At 40.2% G+C, this 14,949-nt stretch overlaps 1 protein-coding gene across 1 annotated transcript in view; it reads left to right on the forward strand.

Annotated features, from left to right (window-relative positions):
• ZSWIM6 (zinc finger SWIM-type containing 6) overlaps positions 1 to 12,405 on the forward strand; it is a 176,132-nt gene extending 163,727 nt beyond the window's left edge. Inside the window, exons 10-14 of the mRNA XM_054578394.1 lie at positions 3,921 to 4,056; positions 6,957 to 7,114; positions 7,735 to 7,898; positions 9,828 to 9,909; positions 11,543 to 12,405. Of these exons, the coding sequence (XP_054434369.1) occupies positions 3,921 to 4,056; positions 6,957 to 7,114; positions 7,735 to 7,898; positions 9,828 to 9,909; positions 11,543 to 12,405 (1,403 nt within the window). The remainder of the gene's footprint in view (positions 1 to 3,920; positions 4,057 to 6,956; positions 7,115 to 7,734; positions 7,899 to 9,827; positions 9,910 to 11,542) is intronic.
• Positions 12,406 to 14,949: the final 2,544 nt, after the last annotated feature.

Here is a 14,949-nt window from a genome sequence, read left to right on the forward strand (position 1 = left end):
CAGAGAGGGAACAGTGCCACTTGTTCAGCTCTTGCCCTGCTTTCAGTCACTTCCCTCACTGCCCTCAGGCGAATTGCACTTTGCTGCTGCTGAATCCCGGGTGGGTGCGTTTGTGTACATTCTAGGACCCTGTGGATCCTTCTAATGGACTCTCCTGTGAGACTGGGAGTTTCCCCTGCCACCACAACCCCACAGGTTTTTACAGCCAGATATTTTGAGGCCTCATTTCCCCGCACTGGAACCCTGGGTTGCGCAGTCTGTCTCGCTCCCCATTAGTTCCTCCCAGTTTATCTACACACGAATGTGGGATCACCTGGTCTGCCAGCCACTGCCTTGCCTTGAGTCCTCTCTGCCCTTGGCTGCCCGTCCTTGCCTCTCCTGCTGGTCTGGATGAATGTTTCTTCTTTAACTCCTTGGTTGTGGGACTTCCATACAGGTGGATTTTTCTGGCAGTTCTGGTTGTTTTTTGTTTTTAAATTGGTTGTTGTCCTTTTTTTGGTTGTGTGAGGAAGTGAAGCATATCTACCTACACCTCCGTCTTGGCCAGAAGTCCTCAAAACCTTTTTTTATGTGTCCAAAGCTAGAGATCTGTTTGAAAGAAAATACTTTCATGTCTATGGCCATACCACCCTGAATGTGCCCAGTCTCATCTGAAAGAAAATACTTTCACTAAATACATTATACATTTATATGTTTTATTTATATCTTTAAAGATTTATTTATTTTTAGAGAGGGGAAAGGAGGGAGAAAGAGGAGAGAAACATCAATGTGTGGTTGCCTCTTGCGCGCCTCCTATTGGGGACCTAGCCCACAATCCAGACATGTGCCCTGACTGGGAATTGAACTACTGACCCTTTGGTTTGCAGGCTGGAACTCGATCCACTGAGCCACCCCAGCCAGGGCTATATTTATATGTTTCAGAAATGCATTTTTTAAAGTATTTATTTTTAGAGAGAGGGTACAGGAGGGAGAAAGAGAAGGAGAGAAAATGTGATAGAGAAACATTCATCCGTTGATTCTCATACGCTCCCTGACCAGGGACGGAGCCCACAACCCAGGCGTGTGCCCTGATGGGGAATAAAACTGGTGACCCTTTACTTTGTGGGGCAATGCCCAATCAACTGAGCCACACCAGGCAGGGCAAGAAATGCATTTTAAAGGGAAAATGTATTGAATAGCATGCCTAAATTTATTAAAATTCCTATTATTTTTTGAGGCACTTGCCTAATTTTTTTTCTTTACGTAAAAGCCTATCTCAGCAAATCTTAAGTGATCTTGATTCTTTCATTACTGTTTTCTTTCACTTTCCTCTCATTTCTTTTGAGATAATCAAAATCATCAGCCACAAGCTTTTTTTATGTTGTCACTGCCTCTTAGTAACTGAGTTTTGGTTTTCATTATATTGAAAGATAGGAAGAGGGTTGTGTGCTTTTCAATGCTTATGGTGTCTGTTATCTTTTTATCATTTACTTTTTAAAATGTTCTTCATGTTCATTACTCATGAATAATGTTTAACTGTCTTGTCTTTGATTAGTTCATACCTCCCCATTAAACTTTTTTGTAAGAACTGTGCCTGATAAAGAGTGTTGTTGACTCATCCCAGCTTTCCCTCCTTTCCTGACCTTGCTAAGCCCGTGGAGTGTGGGTAGTGCAGGACAGGAAATGGTCCAAGAGGGAAGCCAAGGGACAGTTCCTGTAAATTCCAGAAGATAAAGCCCTTCACAACTGAGTTGACTGCACTGGGGCATCTAGTTCTTCATGCGTTTATACTCTGAGAATTTCAAGGGCAAAAATCACAGACTGAGGTATCTGAAAAAGAGGACGCAATAACCCTGTATTGTCACTAAGTGTTAATAACTTCTGGCCTCAATCTTGGCATGTCGAAAAAGCATTTCTGGGAAACTTAGTACCAAATTTCAGTCTTTCATTATTCAGTACACTGAGGTTCACGAATTACACTGATTATTAATCCACAAATAATCCACAAATAAAAAAAACTATGTTTTGCTTGTTGGGAGGTGTCATCGCAAGTATTGATTATGCATACTGGCTTTCCCTGCAGAGTAAAAAATAAAATAAAATTTAAAAAGGAGCTTGATGGTTTAAAGGAAACATTGGAATGAAATGGAAGAGCAGTGAAGAAAATCTATAAATTTGCCACATTTAGTCCTTAAGCAAAATAGAGTTAGCATCTTAATCTGCTGAGGCTGCCATAACAAAATACCTAGCCTGCATGGCTTAAACAATAGAAATTTATTTCTCACAGTTCTGGAGACTGAAAAGTACAAGGTCAGGTGCTGGCCAATTCAGTTTCTGGTGACGTCCCTCTTCTGGCTTAGAGATAGCTTCCTGAGAGGGGGATACATCTCAGGTGTCTCTTATAAAGGACACTAATCCTATTGGATCAGCTCCCCACCCTTTAACCTTCATTACTTTCATGAAGGCCCTTTCTGCAAATGCAGTCACATTGGGACTTAGGGCTTCAACATGTGGAATTGGGGTGGAAGATACAAACATTCAGTTTATAATAATAACTTATATAATTTGGCCTCGTTACATGAATTAAAGGTGGAGCTATAATGCTATTTCAACTGTTGAAGAATATCAGGTCATTAAAACATTTTAAAATATCTTAAAGATAAGAAAAAGATTAATAGATTTGGTAAAATTAGAAATCTAGGGTGGATTTTAGTTTGCTTAGGTAAAAAAGATAAGTTGTTTATTAAATGATTTTCCAAGTACTTAAATAATGAACAATTAAAAAATACTAACCAAAAATAAAACAATGAAATTTAAAAATGGCTTCTGTTAAAATGACCTGTAATATATAATGCTCCTACTCCACACCCAGTCCAGTAATTCCTCTCACCATTTCTTCTGAACTGCATTTCTTGCATTCTAAACTCTTCACCAGACTGATTTTTCACATGGAAAACATGCATTATATCCTTCGAGCAGTAGTGTCATGGTTCATAATTGTGAAACAGATTTTACCCAGAGATGACATGGAAACTAATTTATTAAACACCTTACAGTAACTAAACCTCAAGGTGCGTAAGTGGAAAGTAGTTGAACTAACCGCTGTGGTTTCCTTTCAAAATTTATTTTAAAAGTCTGTTATCACCCTTCTTAGGGCAGCATTCAAAGAGTACACAGGGGAAGTCAGCTTTGCCACCGTCCTTGTCATAACTTACTAAGGAATGAATTTTGACAGCTTAAATGTAATTTCACTTTTAAGATTGGTCTTTTGGAGCCCAAAAAGTGGTAAATTTCCAGTTACTTTAATTTTGTTTTTCTTTTGCCTATGGTGAGTATCAAATGGGTAAACTTATCCTTTATTTATTAATCACTCAGAAAATCAATATTTATTCCCATTTATTAGAAACAACAATGTTTAAAGTCTTGTATTGGGATTTGTGATTCAGAAACCTCCCCCACCCATCAGAGCACTCTTTTCTGGAAACCCTGCTTGTCCGTACCCCTGAGACTTGATTGGGTCCAGGAGCAGGTTCCAAAGTTAAACTGCAGAGTCATCTGTGCACATGAAAATCCGGATGCTCAGATACACACATTGACTGAGGGTGTTTCCTGAATTCAGTGAGGTTTTATGCATCGGAAGGTTTCTTTCCCTGAAGCAGTTATAATGTGAAAAGGCTCTGTCCCTTAGTTCTGAGATTCTTGTTTTAACGGTGCTACAGTTAGGGGATTGTTATTGAAGTAAAGTTGATATTGGATACTATACCCTGTAGCAACATTTTTTTACTAAGAATTTGTATTCCATTCTACTGTGTCACTTAGGTTACATTAACTAGATTAGCTTGTATATGTTATAACTTTACATAACAATTTTAAGATCTACATTACAAGAAGTCTTAGTTCCTTTTTTAGGAATTAAAAATGTGTATGCTCTCTTCCCACAGCCGGACCATATAGTGGTTTAGGCGAAATAATCCATCGGGAGAGCGTTCCAATGCACACATTTGCCAAGTATCTCTTCACCTCCCTCCTACCTCATGATGCTGAATTGGCATACAAAATTGCACTGAGAGCAATGCGGTACGTATTCACAGCCCAGCCGGGCAGACGCAATGCAAATTCCCCACTGGGACAAATGGCTGGTAACTGACTTCTTATTCATTCATGTTTCCTGTAGGCAGCAGAAAATCTAAAGAACCTATTTATTTATATATTTCTTGGATTGTCTAGTGGTTGGTTTGTTGACTTATTTGGCTCCTGTTTTAAAGTAAAGGAAGAATGGTATCCTTGACTGCTGTCATGTTCATGCTCATGGTGGCTTTTTCCTACATTTTCTTGAAGCTAGAATTTTGGAGGAGAGAACCATTTCAGGCCAACTTTAACCATATGGTAGCAACAGTTGAAATCTTCCTAAATAATGAGTTGTTTTGAAAAAATTAGAATTTTGAAACAGTGGTAAATAATAAGTATACTTAACTGCATGTAGTAATTGGGGGAGCCCTCGACACCTGCTGTGACTTCACGTGCCATCAGTAGTGTAGGGAAGCCATCAGATCGCCCGCTTACCCTTGGGTTCCAGCGGGGGGTGACTGAAGGTAGATCTCGTATCTAGCGTTGAAGGCCCCACAATTAGGGGTCTTCCAGCATCTGCCCACCTCAGCTCTGACTGCTTCCATTTCCTCTTCCGTCCCTCTTTTCAGTTATAACAACTAGAATATGTTATTTCTGCCACTGACCTTTCTATTTTCACTTTCCTTTTAAAAGTCAGTTCACAAAATTTTTATTTTTATCACAAATTTTTTCTTGGTGAATATTTTTTAGTGAATTCAAAATTGTATTTGTTAGTCTTATTTGTAGCTTATGAAAGGAATATCCACCTTTCTGACATGTTAACACATGTTAAACACTTCCATGTTACAGGGCAGATTAAACCCTGTTGTAGTCACCTAAAGATAAACGATGAACATACCTAGAAACTTGAGGTGCTGGAGAATAATAGTTTGATCCTGTGGAATCTTTTCATCAGAGATTATATGTCTGCAACCAGTATAGTGAATTCAAAAAACAAATTCCTGCCTTTTTGTGTGTGTAGTTTGTCTCTCTCAGAAGGTCTCATTTTTATGCAGTGATGGGGGTGTGTGTGTGTTCCTGTGTGTCAGTGTATTTTGAGGCCGACATCTTTTAATTTGACATGCTTTCCTTGGCAACATGAAATCTCATTTACCTGTCAGAGAAATCTTATGTTATCTCTTGTTTATTTTTAAAATACCAATAACTAAAGTAAAAACTAACATAAGCAAAAGTTCCCCGCCAAATTATTTTATACCACTTGGTTTGTATTTTAAAGCACAATTATAAGTAAGTTCCTCTTCCCACTTTTAGAAGGTGAAATAGAAATTGTCAGATGAAGAAAAATTCTCAGGTCAATACCTATTCAAATTTGAGAATTCTGCTCCAGTGTAAAGGGAAGGGTGCTAATGTTAGGATGCCACCTGATGCTGTTGCTGTGACCACCCTCAAGTTTAAGAGTAAAATAGCATAAGGTTTGTCTGTGAGTCTGGCTAATGTGAAGCTATCTGTCAGGTTGAAAGCCTTGCTTTTCTCACCCTCAGAAACTCCCTTATGTTTGCCCTTGGTTGTCGCCCACGCAGTTTTTACCCATGGGATACTAGCAGGACACAGGGGAATTGCTTTCCATCTTTTCTCTTCCACCTGCCATGACTCCCCCAGCCAAAGGCTTGCCGTGGGCGAAGGCATGACCCTAAGAGCATCTCAGGGCAGCAGGGGAACAGGAAGGAGGGACTTGCAGTTTACTTGCTACTTCGTCCTTGTGGAAGTAGGGGTGAAGGGCTGCAGGGGGGGGTTTCAGCACTCATTTTCTTATCTTTCCAAAGGTGTTGACTAGTTTTTGCTATAACACCTCTGGAAAGATCTGCCTGATAATTATAGGGACAGTCTGGATTTTTTTTTTTTTTAAGTTAAATAGCAACCCTGGCAAAATTCTTACTACTTAGTTGTCTACCTTGCCACCCTGTACTGCTGCCATCCCTGTCCATAGTAAAAAGGGAAAGAGAATGAGGCATTTGGCCTACCAGAGCAGTAACTGCTCTTGGGTGGGACCCCAAGGCCAGCCTTGCACCCTGACCCTGCTTGCTCCTCTTGACCCCCGGATCTCATTTCCCAGTCCTGACACTGGTGTACTTGAGCAAAGGCCAGTGTCTTGATGATTATAAAAGAATTACTGTAGTTATAGCTACTATACTAATCTCTCTGGTACTTACATTTGGAGATCGCTAAGCATATGCTTTGTTTTTAATCATCATTCTTTATTTGTCAACATAATCAAAGATTGAATGAAATGAGAAATCACAGTGAATTTATATAAGACGGGACAAATACTTGGATCATTTGCATTTATCATCTTCTGGTATGATCGATAGAACATTTTCTAACTACGGATTCCTGAAGCAATAAGGAACTTTTTAGAAAGTATGAATAATGGAAAGGAAGTAATTTTTGTTTTACTTATCCTTTTATTTTGTGTTTTAATAAGCTAAGCTTATGCATCTCAGCTGTCCACTGATCCCTGACTGTTAACAATCTCAGTCCTAGTATTCACTTCACTGTCAGTTTTCTGTTGGTTTTTATTTTTCAATGAGTGGTAAGATTTAAAAGTTTTAAAGCAGGTGTAAACTCAAGGCTGAGTTTCAAATGTCATTATTACATGTCTTAATTTCCTTGAATTTTGCCATTTTCTGAATAATGTTAAAGAAGGGAATTAGGTTTGGGTAATGAGCAGTTAAGGAGGTGACTTTGGCATCCAGACAGCAGAGAGTAGCTGTACCAGCTCTTCCTGCACCAAGGACCTGGGCATTTCTCCCAGCGCCTACCCACTCCTCTGGCTACTGGCCAGTCCCTGTGGCCAAAGTGATAGACAAGTAATAACTAGGAGCCACCTGCCCTGTCTCTTCTCATTACAGGTTACTAGTATTGGAATCTACTGCTCCAACGGGAGACCTTACCCGCCCACACCACATTGCGTCAGTTGTTCCCAACCGATACCCTCGTTGGTTCACTCTAAGCCACATAGAATCCCAGCAGTGTGAGCTGGCATCCACCATGCTAACTGCAGCCAAAGGTACCGGATTGTCCTGAGGCCTCATGATTATTTTGTTAGTTTGCCTTTTTTTAAGGGTCATGTTTGCTATCAAATTCTCAGTGGTGGTGCAAATATCGGGTTGTAGGGGATACTTTTCGTTAGATGTTAGCGTATGGGGCAAACAGGTGTTACTCATTTGAGCCTGGCATTTCCCTCATTTAACTGTGTCGTTAAACTTGCTGCTGGCAGAGTTCAGGTGTAGTTGCCATGCCGTGTAAGTGGTGGTCGAGACTCAGGAGCAGATTAAAAAGTTAGGTTACGTTTTGTTTTTTTTTTTTTCCTCTGTGAAATATTCACCAAAATACTTAAGTAGAAACCAGGAGAGCTATTTGTTATCTCCTGTTGGTTCTGGGTCGTACGTATTTTTAGTCATTGAGGGTGTGTCTCGGTGTTTCCTTTTTTGTGAAGCAGAGATTCATAGACATTGCAGTGACTCTGGGACACTTAGTAGTTACATCCGTGCCATCTGTGAGCATTTCTGTTAAATTAACTTGTGTTGTATGTTTTATTTTGTTTCCTTTTTTCCGTGTGTGTGTGGGGGGGGGGTATGGTTTATTTGTTTTACTTTGATTTGATTGGTTTTTCCTTGTTCATTGCAGGTGATGTTCGGAGGCTGGAAACAGTATTAGAATCCATTCAGAAAAACATTCACTCCTCATCCCACATCTTCAAGCTTGCCCAGGATGCATTTAAAATAGCAACACTCATGGACAGCTTGCCAGACATCACTCTGTTGAAAGTGTCTCTGGAGCTGGGCCTGCAGGTATGTTACTGGTGGTCTTTCCTGGGGCACCAGGACTGCTACATACAGGCGCCACCATAGGGTTGTTTCTGTTTGTTTATTTGGATTTTTTTAGTGCTAGTAAACAGTTTCATGCACACATCTATTAGACTTTCAGGAGAGCACTGAGGCAGGGACTGGGTTTATTACATTTAGAAGCTTGATTTTGTGTCTTTCAGATTAAAAAAACAAAAAACATTTTCTTAAGTATAGCCTTAATGTCACCATTTCTCCTTTACTGAATGGAGAAGAATTATTGCTCATATGAGACTTAAATGAAGCTATCATGTATAATAAAGATTTAGCTATTAGAGGTAAGTTTTTAAAGGAAGTATGAATTTTTATGGATGTTTGCATTTTTATAATAGGTGGGTGGTTCTAGTTTCTTTTTACAACCGAGAAAATTCCGTAAAGGAGGGGTGATTGGGCTAGCGTCCAGCATCAGTGTTCAGGCTGCTGAGACATTACCAAGGACATTTTCAGTTAGTTATGCAGATATATGTTTGCTTTCTACAGTCTCTGAAAAGATTACTTACTGTGTAAACCTGGAACTGAAAAGTTTATATTTTCATTTTTCTCGGGGAATATTTATATTTGTTTTTTTCTCCCCCATGAAAAACAAAGAAATTGTTATCCTCTAGTTTTCAGAAGTATGGGGAATAGAATGCCTGATTAGATGGTTAATCTGGTTTTCTAGTTGTGGTTTCTCCTTACAGTCATTAACAAAGTTTAAAGAACTGAATTATAAGAAAATGCACTTACTGTGTATAATATGGTACAAGCAGAGGGTTATAGGAGATTTATTGCATTTAAGCAATAAAATGACATTTTAGAAGTTTATTTTTAAAAATAAATTTAGGTTACTAGGCTTGTTTTCATTTCTTTTGCCTCTTAAAAATATGATGCAAAAAAAAAACACATTAATACAAGTTTTCTGGTTATTTGGAATTCTGGCAGATTTTTTGGATAAATGGCAGGTTACTGAGAACTTAACTCTATGCCTGATTCCTTTTAGGACCTGGGAATGAGTCCCATAAGGTCTTTCAAAGTTTCAGGAGTTTCGTCCCTGATTTTCTGAATCTTAAAGAATGGGGGAAGCAGGAACAGAGGGTTATTTTATCTTGGGGTCTGTTATTAGAAAGTGAAAAACAAAATCAGATCGCCAGTGATGTCAAAGGTGATTTCTTCCCAGACAAGAGCAACCAGAGATTGGGGAAGAAAAACAAAAAACTAAAACAATTATTTTAAAATACCTCTTTGTAGCCTGGGTGGGTAGCTCAGTTGGTCAGAGTGTCATCCCAGCACACCAAGGTTGTGGGTTTAATCCCCAGTCAGGGCATGTACAAGAATCAACCAATGAATGCATAAATAAGTGGAACAACAATTGATGTTTCTCTGTTGCTCTTTCTCTTTCTCCCCGCCCCCCCGCCACGTTCTCGCTCCTTTCCTCTCTCAAATCAGTTTTTTAAAATTCCTAAAATAACTTCCTTGCCACCCAAGAACTTCTAATCAGACTTAGTTCAGAGGAGCCTCAGAAATCTAAAACCGCAGAACATAAAGCTGGGGAAGAGCGGAGGGCATGGACTATGCTGAATGCTTCTGTCCAGGCCTCTGATTTTGCAGATGAGAAAAGTGATTCAGTGAGTGACTTGCCCAGGATGCCGCATCTGATCAGTGGGCCCACCAGGAGGAGGAGTAGAATGTGGACGTCCAGCCTCAGTGGCTGGGACAGGCCCGCAAAGGGAACAGGGAACAAATCCAGCTCATATGCAGAGCTTGCTCTAAATGTGGCTCTCCGGCCTCCTGCTGGTAGGGAGTGTGCCTGTGGTTCATACCCTGGAATGACTCCTTTCATATTTCCATTGACTTGGGATAATCGTCCAAAACATTTTGTTAATCCTCTCTCTATAGGTTATGCGAATGACACTGTCAACCTTAAATTGGCGACGGCGGGAGATGGTCAGGTGGCTGGTGACATGTGCTACTGAAGTGGGTAGGTAAACCCTGGAGGAGGGACTTCGCCAGGCACCTCGTGTCCACTTTAACTCCTCCTGCACAGATACACGCGCAGCTTCGCCCTTGCACCTTGACGTCGCTGAGATCCTTGCCCCTTCCAGCAACCTGCAGGGGCTCCCTTCTTCCGACCCTTCCCTTGTACACACTGGGCACTGCTCCTCCTCCCAACCGCCAAGTATATAAGGCCCCAAGCCCTTTTTAATGGGATAAGTCAGCGAGCAAACACTTTTTATCCGTTTGTTCTGTCACTATTAAGGTGCTTTTAGTAACTTTTGGTGATAGTCAAGTTTACCATTTTATATTAAAGGGTACCAGAGTGAATCCTTGACTGATTGGAGCCCACCTTTGAAACTAACTTGAGACTGGATCAGTAGCTCAGCCTGTTTCAATGAACATAATATAAAGTTCCCTGGATGCTCTGAGTGTTTTCTTGGTCACCTTAGGGCACATGTCATGGTATCCAGCAGAGAGGACCACTGGGTGTGCTTTAGGTGACCTTTCAGGTGTGTGAGAAACTAGCTAACCATAAGGAGATCCCTAGTAGCTTGTGAGCCACGATTTGTGAGGCCCTTGAGCTACCTGCCTCTGCACCAGCAGTCAGGCCCAGAGAAAAGCCCGTTCCCAGCAGGAGTGCAGGCCCAAACAAGGTGGGGGCTGTTGAAATGCGATTGGTTCAGCTGTCTTTCTTTCTTCCTGTTTTGCATCAGAAAAGGATGCATACCTCCTGAGGAGACACCCCCCCCCCCAGTATTTAAATACCAACACGGCAGATACTGTAAAATCATTCTTGTTATTTTTCTCTCATTAATCTGTAATGGTTTGTTATTTTTGAAAATGGAGAGTTGGTCTCAACATAAAAATGACTTTTAGATTATTGATGTGATGCTGTAGTGAAACCACATGAAAATAACACCAGTTTAAGAACTGCCACACGGCTCCCCTTCCCCGGCACCAAGATACATGCCTGATTTCTCTCTGCAATTTAGTGCCTTCTCTTTTAAATCACTCGCCTTTAGGATTTCCCTACAGCTGAGGCATGTTGTGTCTGTGTACTTAAAATAGTTATTTTGAAGTCCTTGTCAGCATTTCCGACAGCTGAGTCATCTGTAGGTCTGCTTCTGTTGACTTTTTTCTCTTGAGTATGGGTCACATTTTCCTGCTTTCTTTGTGTATCTTAATCATTTTATGTCTTGTGTACTTCAAACCCACCCACAAACACACACACCGCATAAAAACTACCTATTTTGGTGAAGGTTGTAGTTTTCTGACTCAGATTCTGTAGTGGCTAACTGACAGGAAGCCCCAGTGAACTAGAACTCATTAGCAAAAAGTCATTGAAATGGCAAGTAGCACAGTGCAACCGAGAGAGTTAGTTCTGTATTTCTGTATTACAGGAAGTTCATGTTACTTTCAGGCACTGCTCTGAATAATGATATGTAATGACCTTACCCTACAAGGTTGCTCCCAGGCACATTACCTTACAGGATTTTCTGGCCCGGCTCACATCCTGTGCTGGTTATCCACGTAAGCATCGATTATAAAGTGAGAATAAACAAGACCTCCAGGCAGCATCCTTGTCGGTAACCGGGCTTCTCCGTCTGCCATTGCAGGTGTTTATGCCCTAGACAGCATCATGCAGAGCTGGTTTACCCTCTTCACTCCCACTGAGGCCACGAGTATCGTTGCAACCACGGTGATGTCCAACAGCACCATCGTCCGCCTCCATCTGGACTGCCATCAGCAGGAAAAGCTGGCGAGCAGTGCCCGAACACTCGCATTGCAGTGTGCCATGAAGGACCCTCAGAACTGTGCCCTCTCTGCGCTGACCCTGTGTGAAAAGGATCACATAGCTTTCGAGACGGCATACCAAATTGTTCTTGACGCTGCTACAACCGGCATGAGCTACACCCAGCTCTTTACAATAGCACGGTACATGGAGCACCGCGGATACCCCATGAGGGCCTACAAGCTGGCCACCCTGGCCATGACCCATCTCAACCTGAGCTACAATCAGGACACGCACCCTGCCATTAACGACGTTTTGTGGGCCTGTGCGCTCAGCCACTCCCTTGGTAAAAACGAACTTGCAGCTATAATACCTCTGGTGGTCAAGAGTGTTAAGTGTGCAACGGTACTGTCAGACATTTTGCGCAGGTGCACTCTGACCACTCCTGGCATGGTGGGACTTCATGGAAGGAGGAACTCTGGTAAGCTCATGTCACTGGACAAAGCGCCCTTGAGGCAACTCTTGGATGCCACGATTGGGGCCTACATCAACACAACGCACTCCCGACTCACACACATCAGCCCTCGGCACTATAGTGAGTTTATAGAGTTCCTCAGCAAGGCCCGAGAGACCTTCTTAATGGCGCATGACGGACACATTCAGTTTACACAATTTATTGACAACCTGAAACAAATCTACAAAGGCAAAAAGAAACTGATGATGTTGGTTCGGGAGAGGTTTGGTTGATAGAACTTGTATGAGTGGGGGTGGGGGTAGGGGTGGGAGGGATGGTTTGTTTTTACTTGAGCCTGCCTTTGTACCCTTTTTAACTTAAAGAACAGAGCCACACCGGTATTATATGTGTATAGTTATATTGCGTTTGCAGACTAAATTGTCATGTGAAAGTTTGTGTGTTCTTAATTTTCTTCCCTTTTTATTTTCTTTTATTATTTTTTCAATTCTTTTCTTTTTTTAATTTTGTATGAGAGAGAGGTTAAAAAGGTTTGGTTTACACTGAGTATATGTTGTCAAGTGGCGAAAGTCCACATAGCTCTCCTGTTTTCTGTATACGTTCACAGCCTCAAAAAAAAAATAATTGAAATGGCTTTAAAAACCAAACAAAACACCTCCATCCTGTGATAAGTACCTCGAATGGATTCAGCTTTACTTCTTTGTAACTCATCTTTACATTTTCAGCATATTTAAACAAACCAACAAAATGAAATACTAATAGTTAAAAGGCTGACCCACGTGGCTTTGCAGTGCTGTTCGTCCAGAAGCATGGCACACAATGCTTGTGCATGTGGAAACTTAGCGACTGTCAACATACATTCTCAGGGATTTATCAAAAAAATTAAAAAAAGAATGAGAGCATTTATTGTACTGTATATATATTATAGTATATGTCTGAATATTGAAAATATAACATTAACTAATTTATAAAAAAAATATTCTATGTAATGCAAAATACTTGAAGCTGCAGTAGCTTGGTTTTAAACAAAAACAACAAAAAAACTGAGAAAACCTATCAGAAGGACTAAAAGTGCGCCTTGCTTCAGGGTTGGCTCAGGTGGTGAACTTCATGCTGGGCATCTATGCAGAGCCACCTTTTGGATTGCATGGTTGGACTGAGATCTATTGGGAGAAATTATATATGTATATATATTTATACAACTTATGTATACATATATATATGTATACACACACCAGACACACACATACCACCAACAAAAACAACCACTACACCACACATGCTTGTAACCGGCACTAGAAGAAAGAGGGACATCAAATACACAGCCAGAGCAGCAAGCCTTAGCATTAAGAATATACAGTATGCCAGAACTGGGGTTCGTGCCTCCTAGCCTAGGAAACTTAAAAGAAATATCCTTTTGACACAAACGCAAAATGTTTTCCAAAACAATTGACATATGATACATAACGCCTTTGCAGTGAGCTAATAAGCTAACCTTTGTGCACAAATAACATTATATATATTATATGTCTATTCTGCATAGGTATTTTGACTTTGTGCAGGACAGAAAGTTGTGTAGGTATGACTGTTCTACTTTTCAGTTTTCTTTCTTTTTTTTTTTTAAATATATTTTATTTTCTCTAGAATTACTCAAAACAAAAGCAGCCTTCTATCTTGCCTTGTCTTAATGCTTTAAAATAACCAAACTGGAGATCTAACTACCAAACTGTTCATTATATTATTAAATACCAACTTTGGTTACAGTATAGTGTCTTTACTTTAGCTGATGGTTCTGTAACCTTGTGCTTTTTAAAGCAATTTTTATGTTTTGGTGCAAAAGTTGTCCAGTGTCTCTTGTTCCCTTCATTAGAGAACATGCTAGAGGTATGTTTGTAGGTATTTTTGTTTAGAACTATTTCATGCGCTCCATTTTATTTATTATAATAGGTAAAAAGAAAAAAAAAGGTTGTACTTCATCACCCATGTAAACATGCTCATGAAGTTGAAAGTAATTAAGATTTGATACACTGATATCAATTTATTTATGTAACTAAATCACTGTTTTATAAACTTGTTAATGATCAACAATTTTTGTTTTGATTAAAATTAGTTTTTTGAAAGTTGATTCTGCCTCCTTTATGGTATATCTCTTACTACACCTGAATTTGATGATTACAGACCCAGGTTTTCCTACACCTCCAAGTGTTTAACACTGTATTCATTCATCTAATAAATACTTAGGTGCTACTTTCTAGGCCCGGAGATACAATGGTGAACACAGCCAAGCACTGGAGCTCACTGTCTGCTGTGTGGACAAGACAGATATAAATCAGATAATCTCACAGATAAAAGATCAGACAGAATAGCCAGTTTCTTTTCAGTCTGTACCCTTCGTTATTCCTCCCTAATTAGTAAACTATAATTTAGGATGCATGGTACCTGATGTATTTAATAAATGCTAAGTTTACGAAAGGTTTTTTGGTGTATGGTTTAAAAGGAAATTGCATTATAAGGGTACATATTGTGCATACATTATAAGCATCTGTCCTGCCCCACCTTCATCAAAAATCTATATGCAAACAATGCAGTTGTGTTTTACTTTTGGGGTGTGGTAAACAGACCACAAAATTGATCATCTTAACAATTTTTAAGTGTACAGTTCAGTAGTGTTAAGTATATTTACATTGTTGAGAAACAGAGCTCCAAAACTTCCGCATCTTGCAGAACTCAGTATCCATTAAACAGACGCCCTTTGTGCCCTTCCCCCAAGCCCTGGAAACCACCCTTCTACTTCCCATTTCTATGGATTGGATTTGAAT

Source organism: Pteronotus mesoamericanus, unplaced genomic scaffold (genome assembly GCF_021234165.1).
Source record: "Pteronotus mesoamericanus isolate MK-2021 breed Mesoamerican mustached bat unplaced genomic scaffold, CSHL_Meso_final contig_50, whole genome shotgun sequence".
NCBI classification, from domain to species: Eukaryota; Metazoa; Chordata; class Mammalia; order Chiroptera; family Mormoopidae; genus Pteronotus; species Pteronotus mesoamericanus.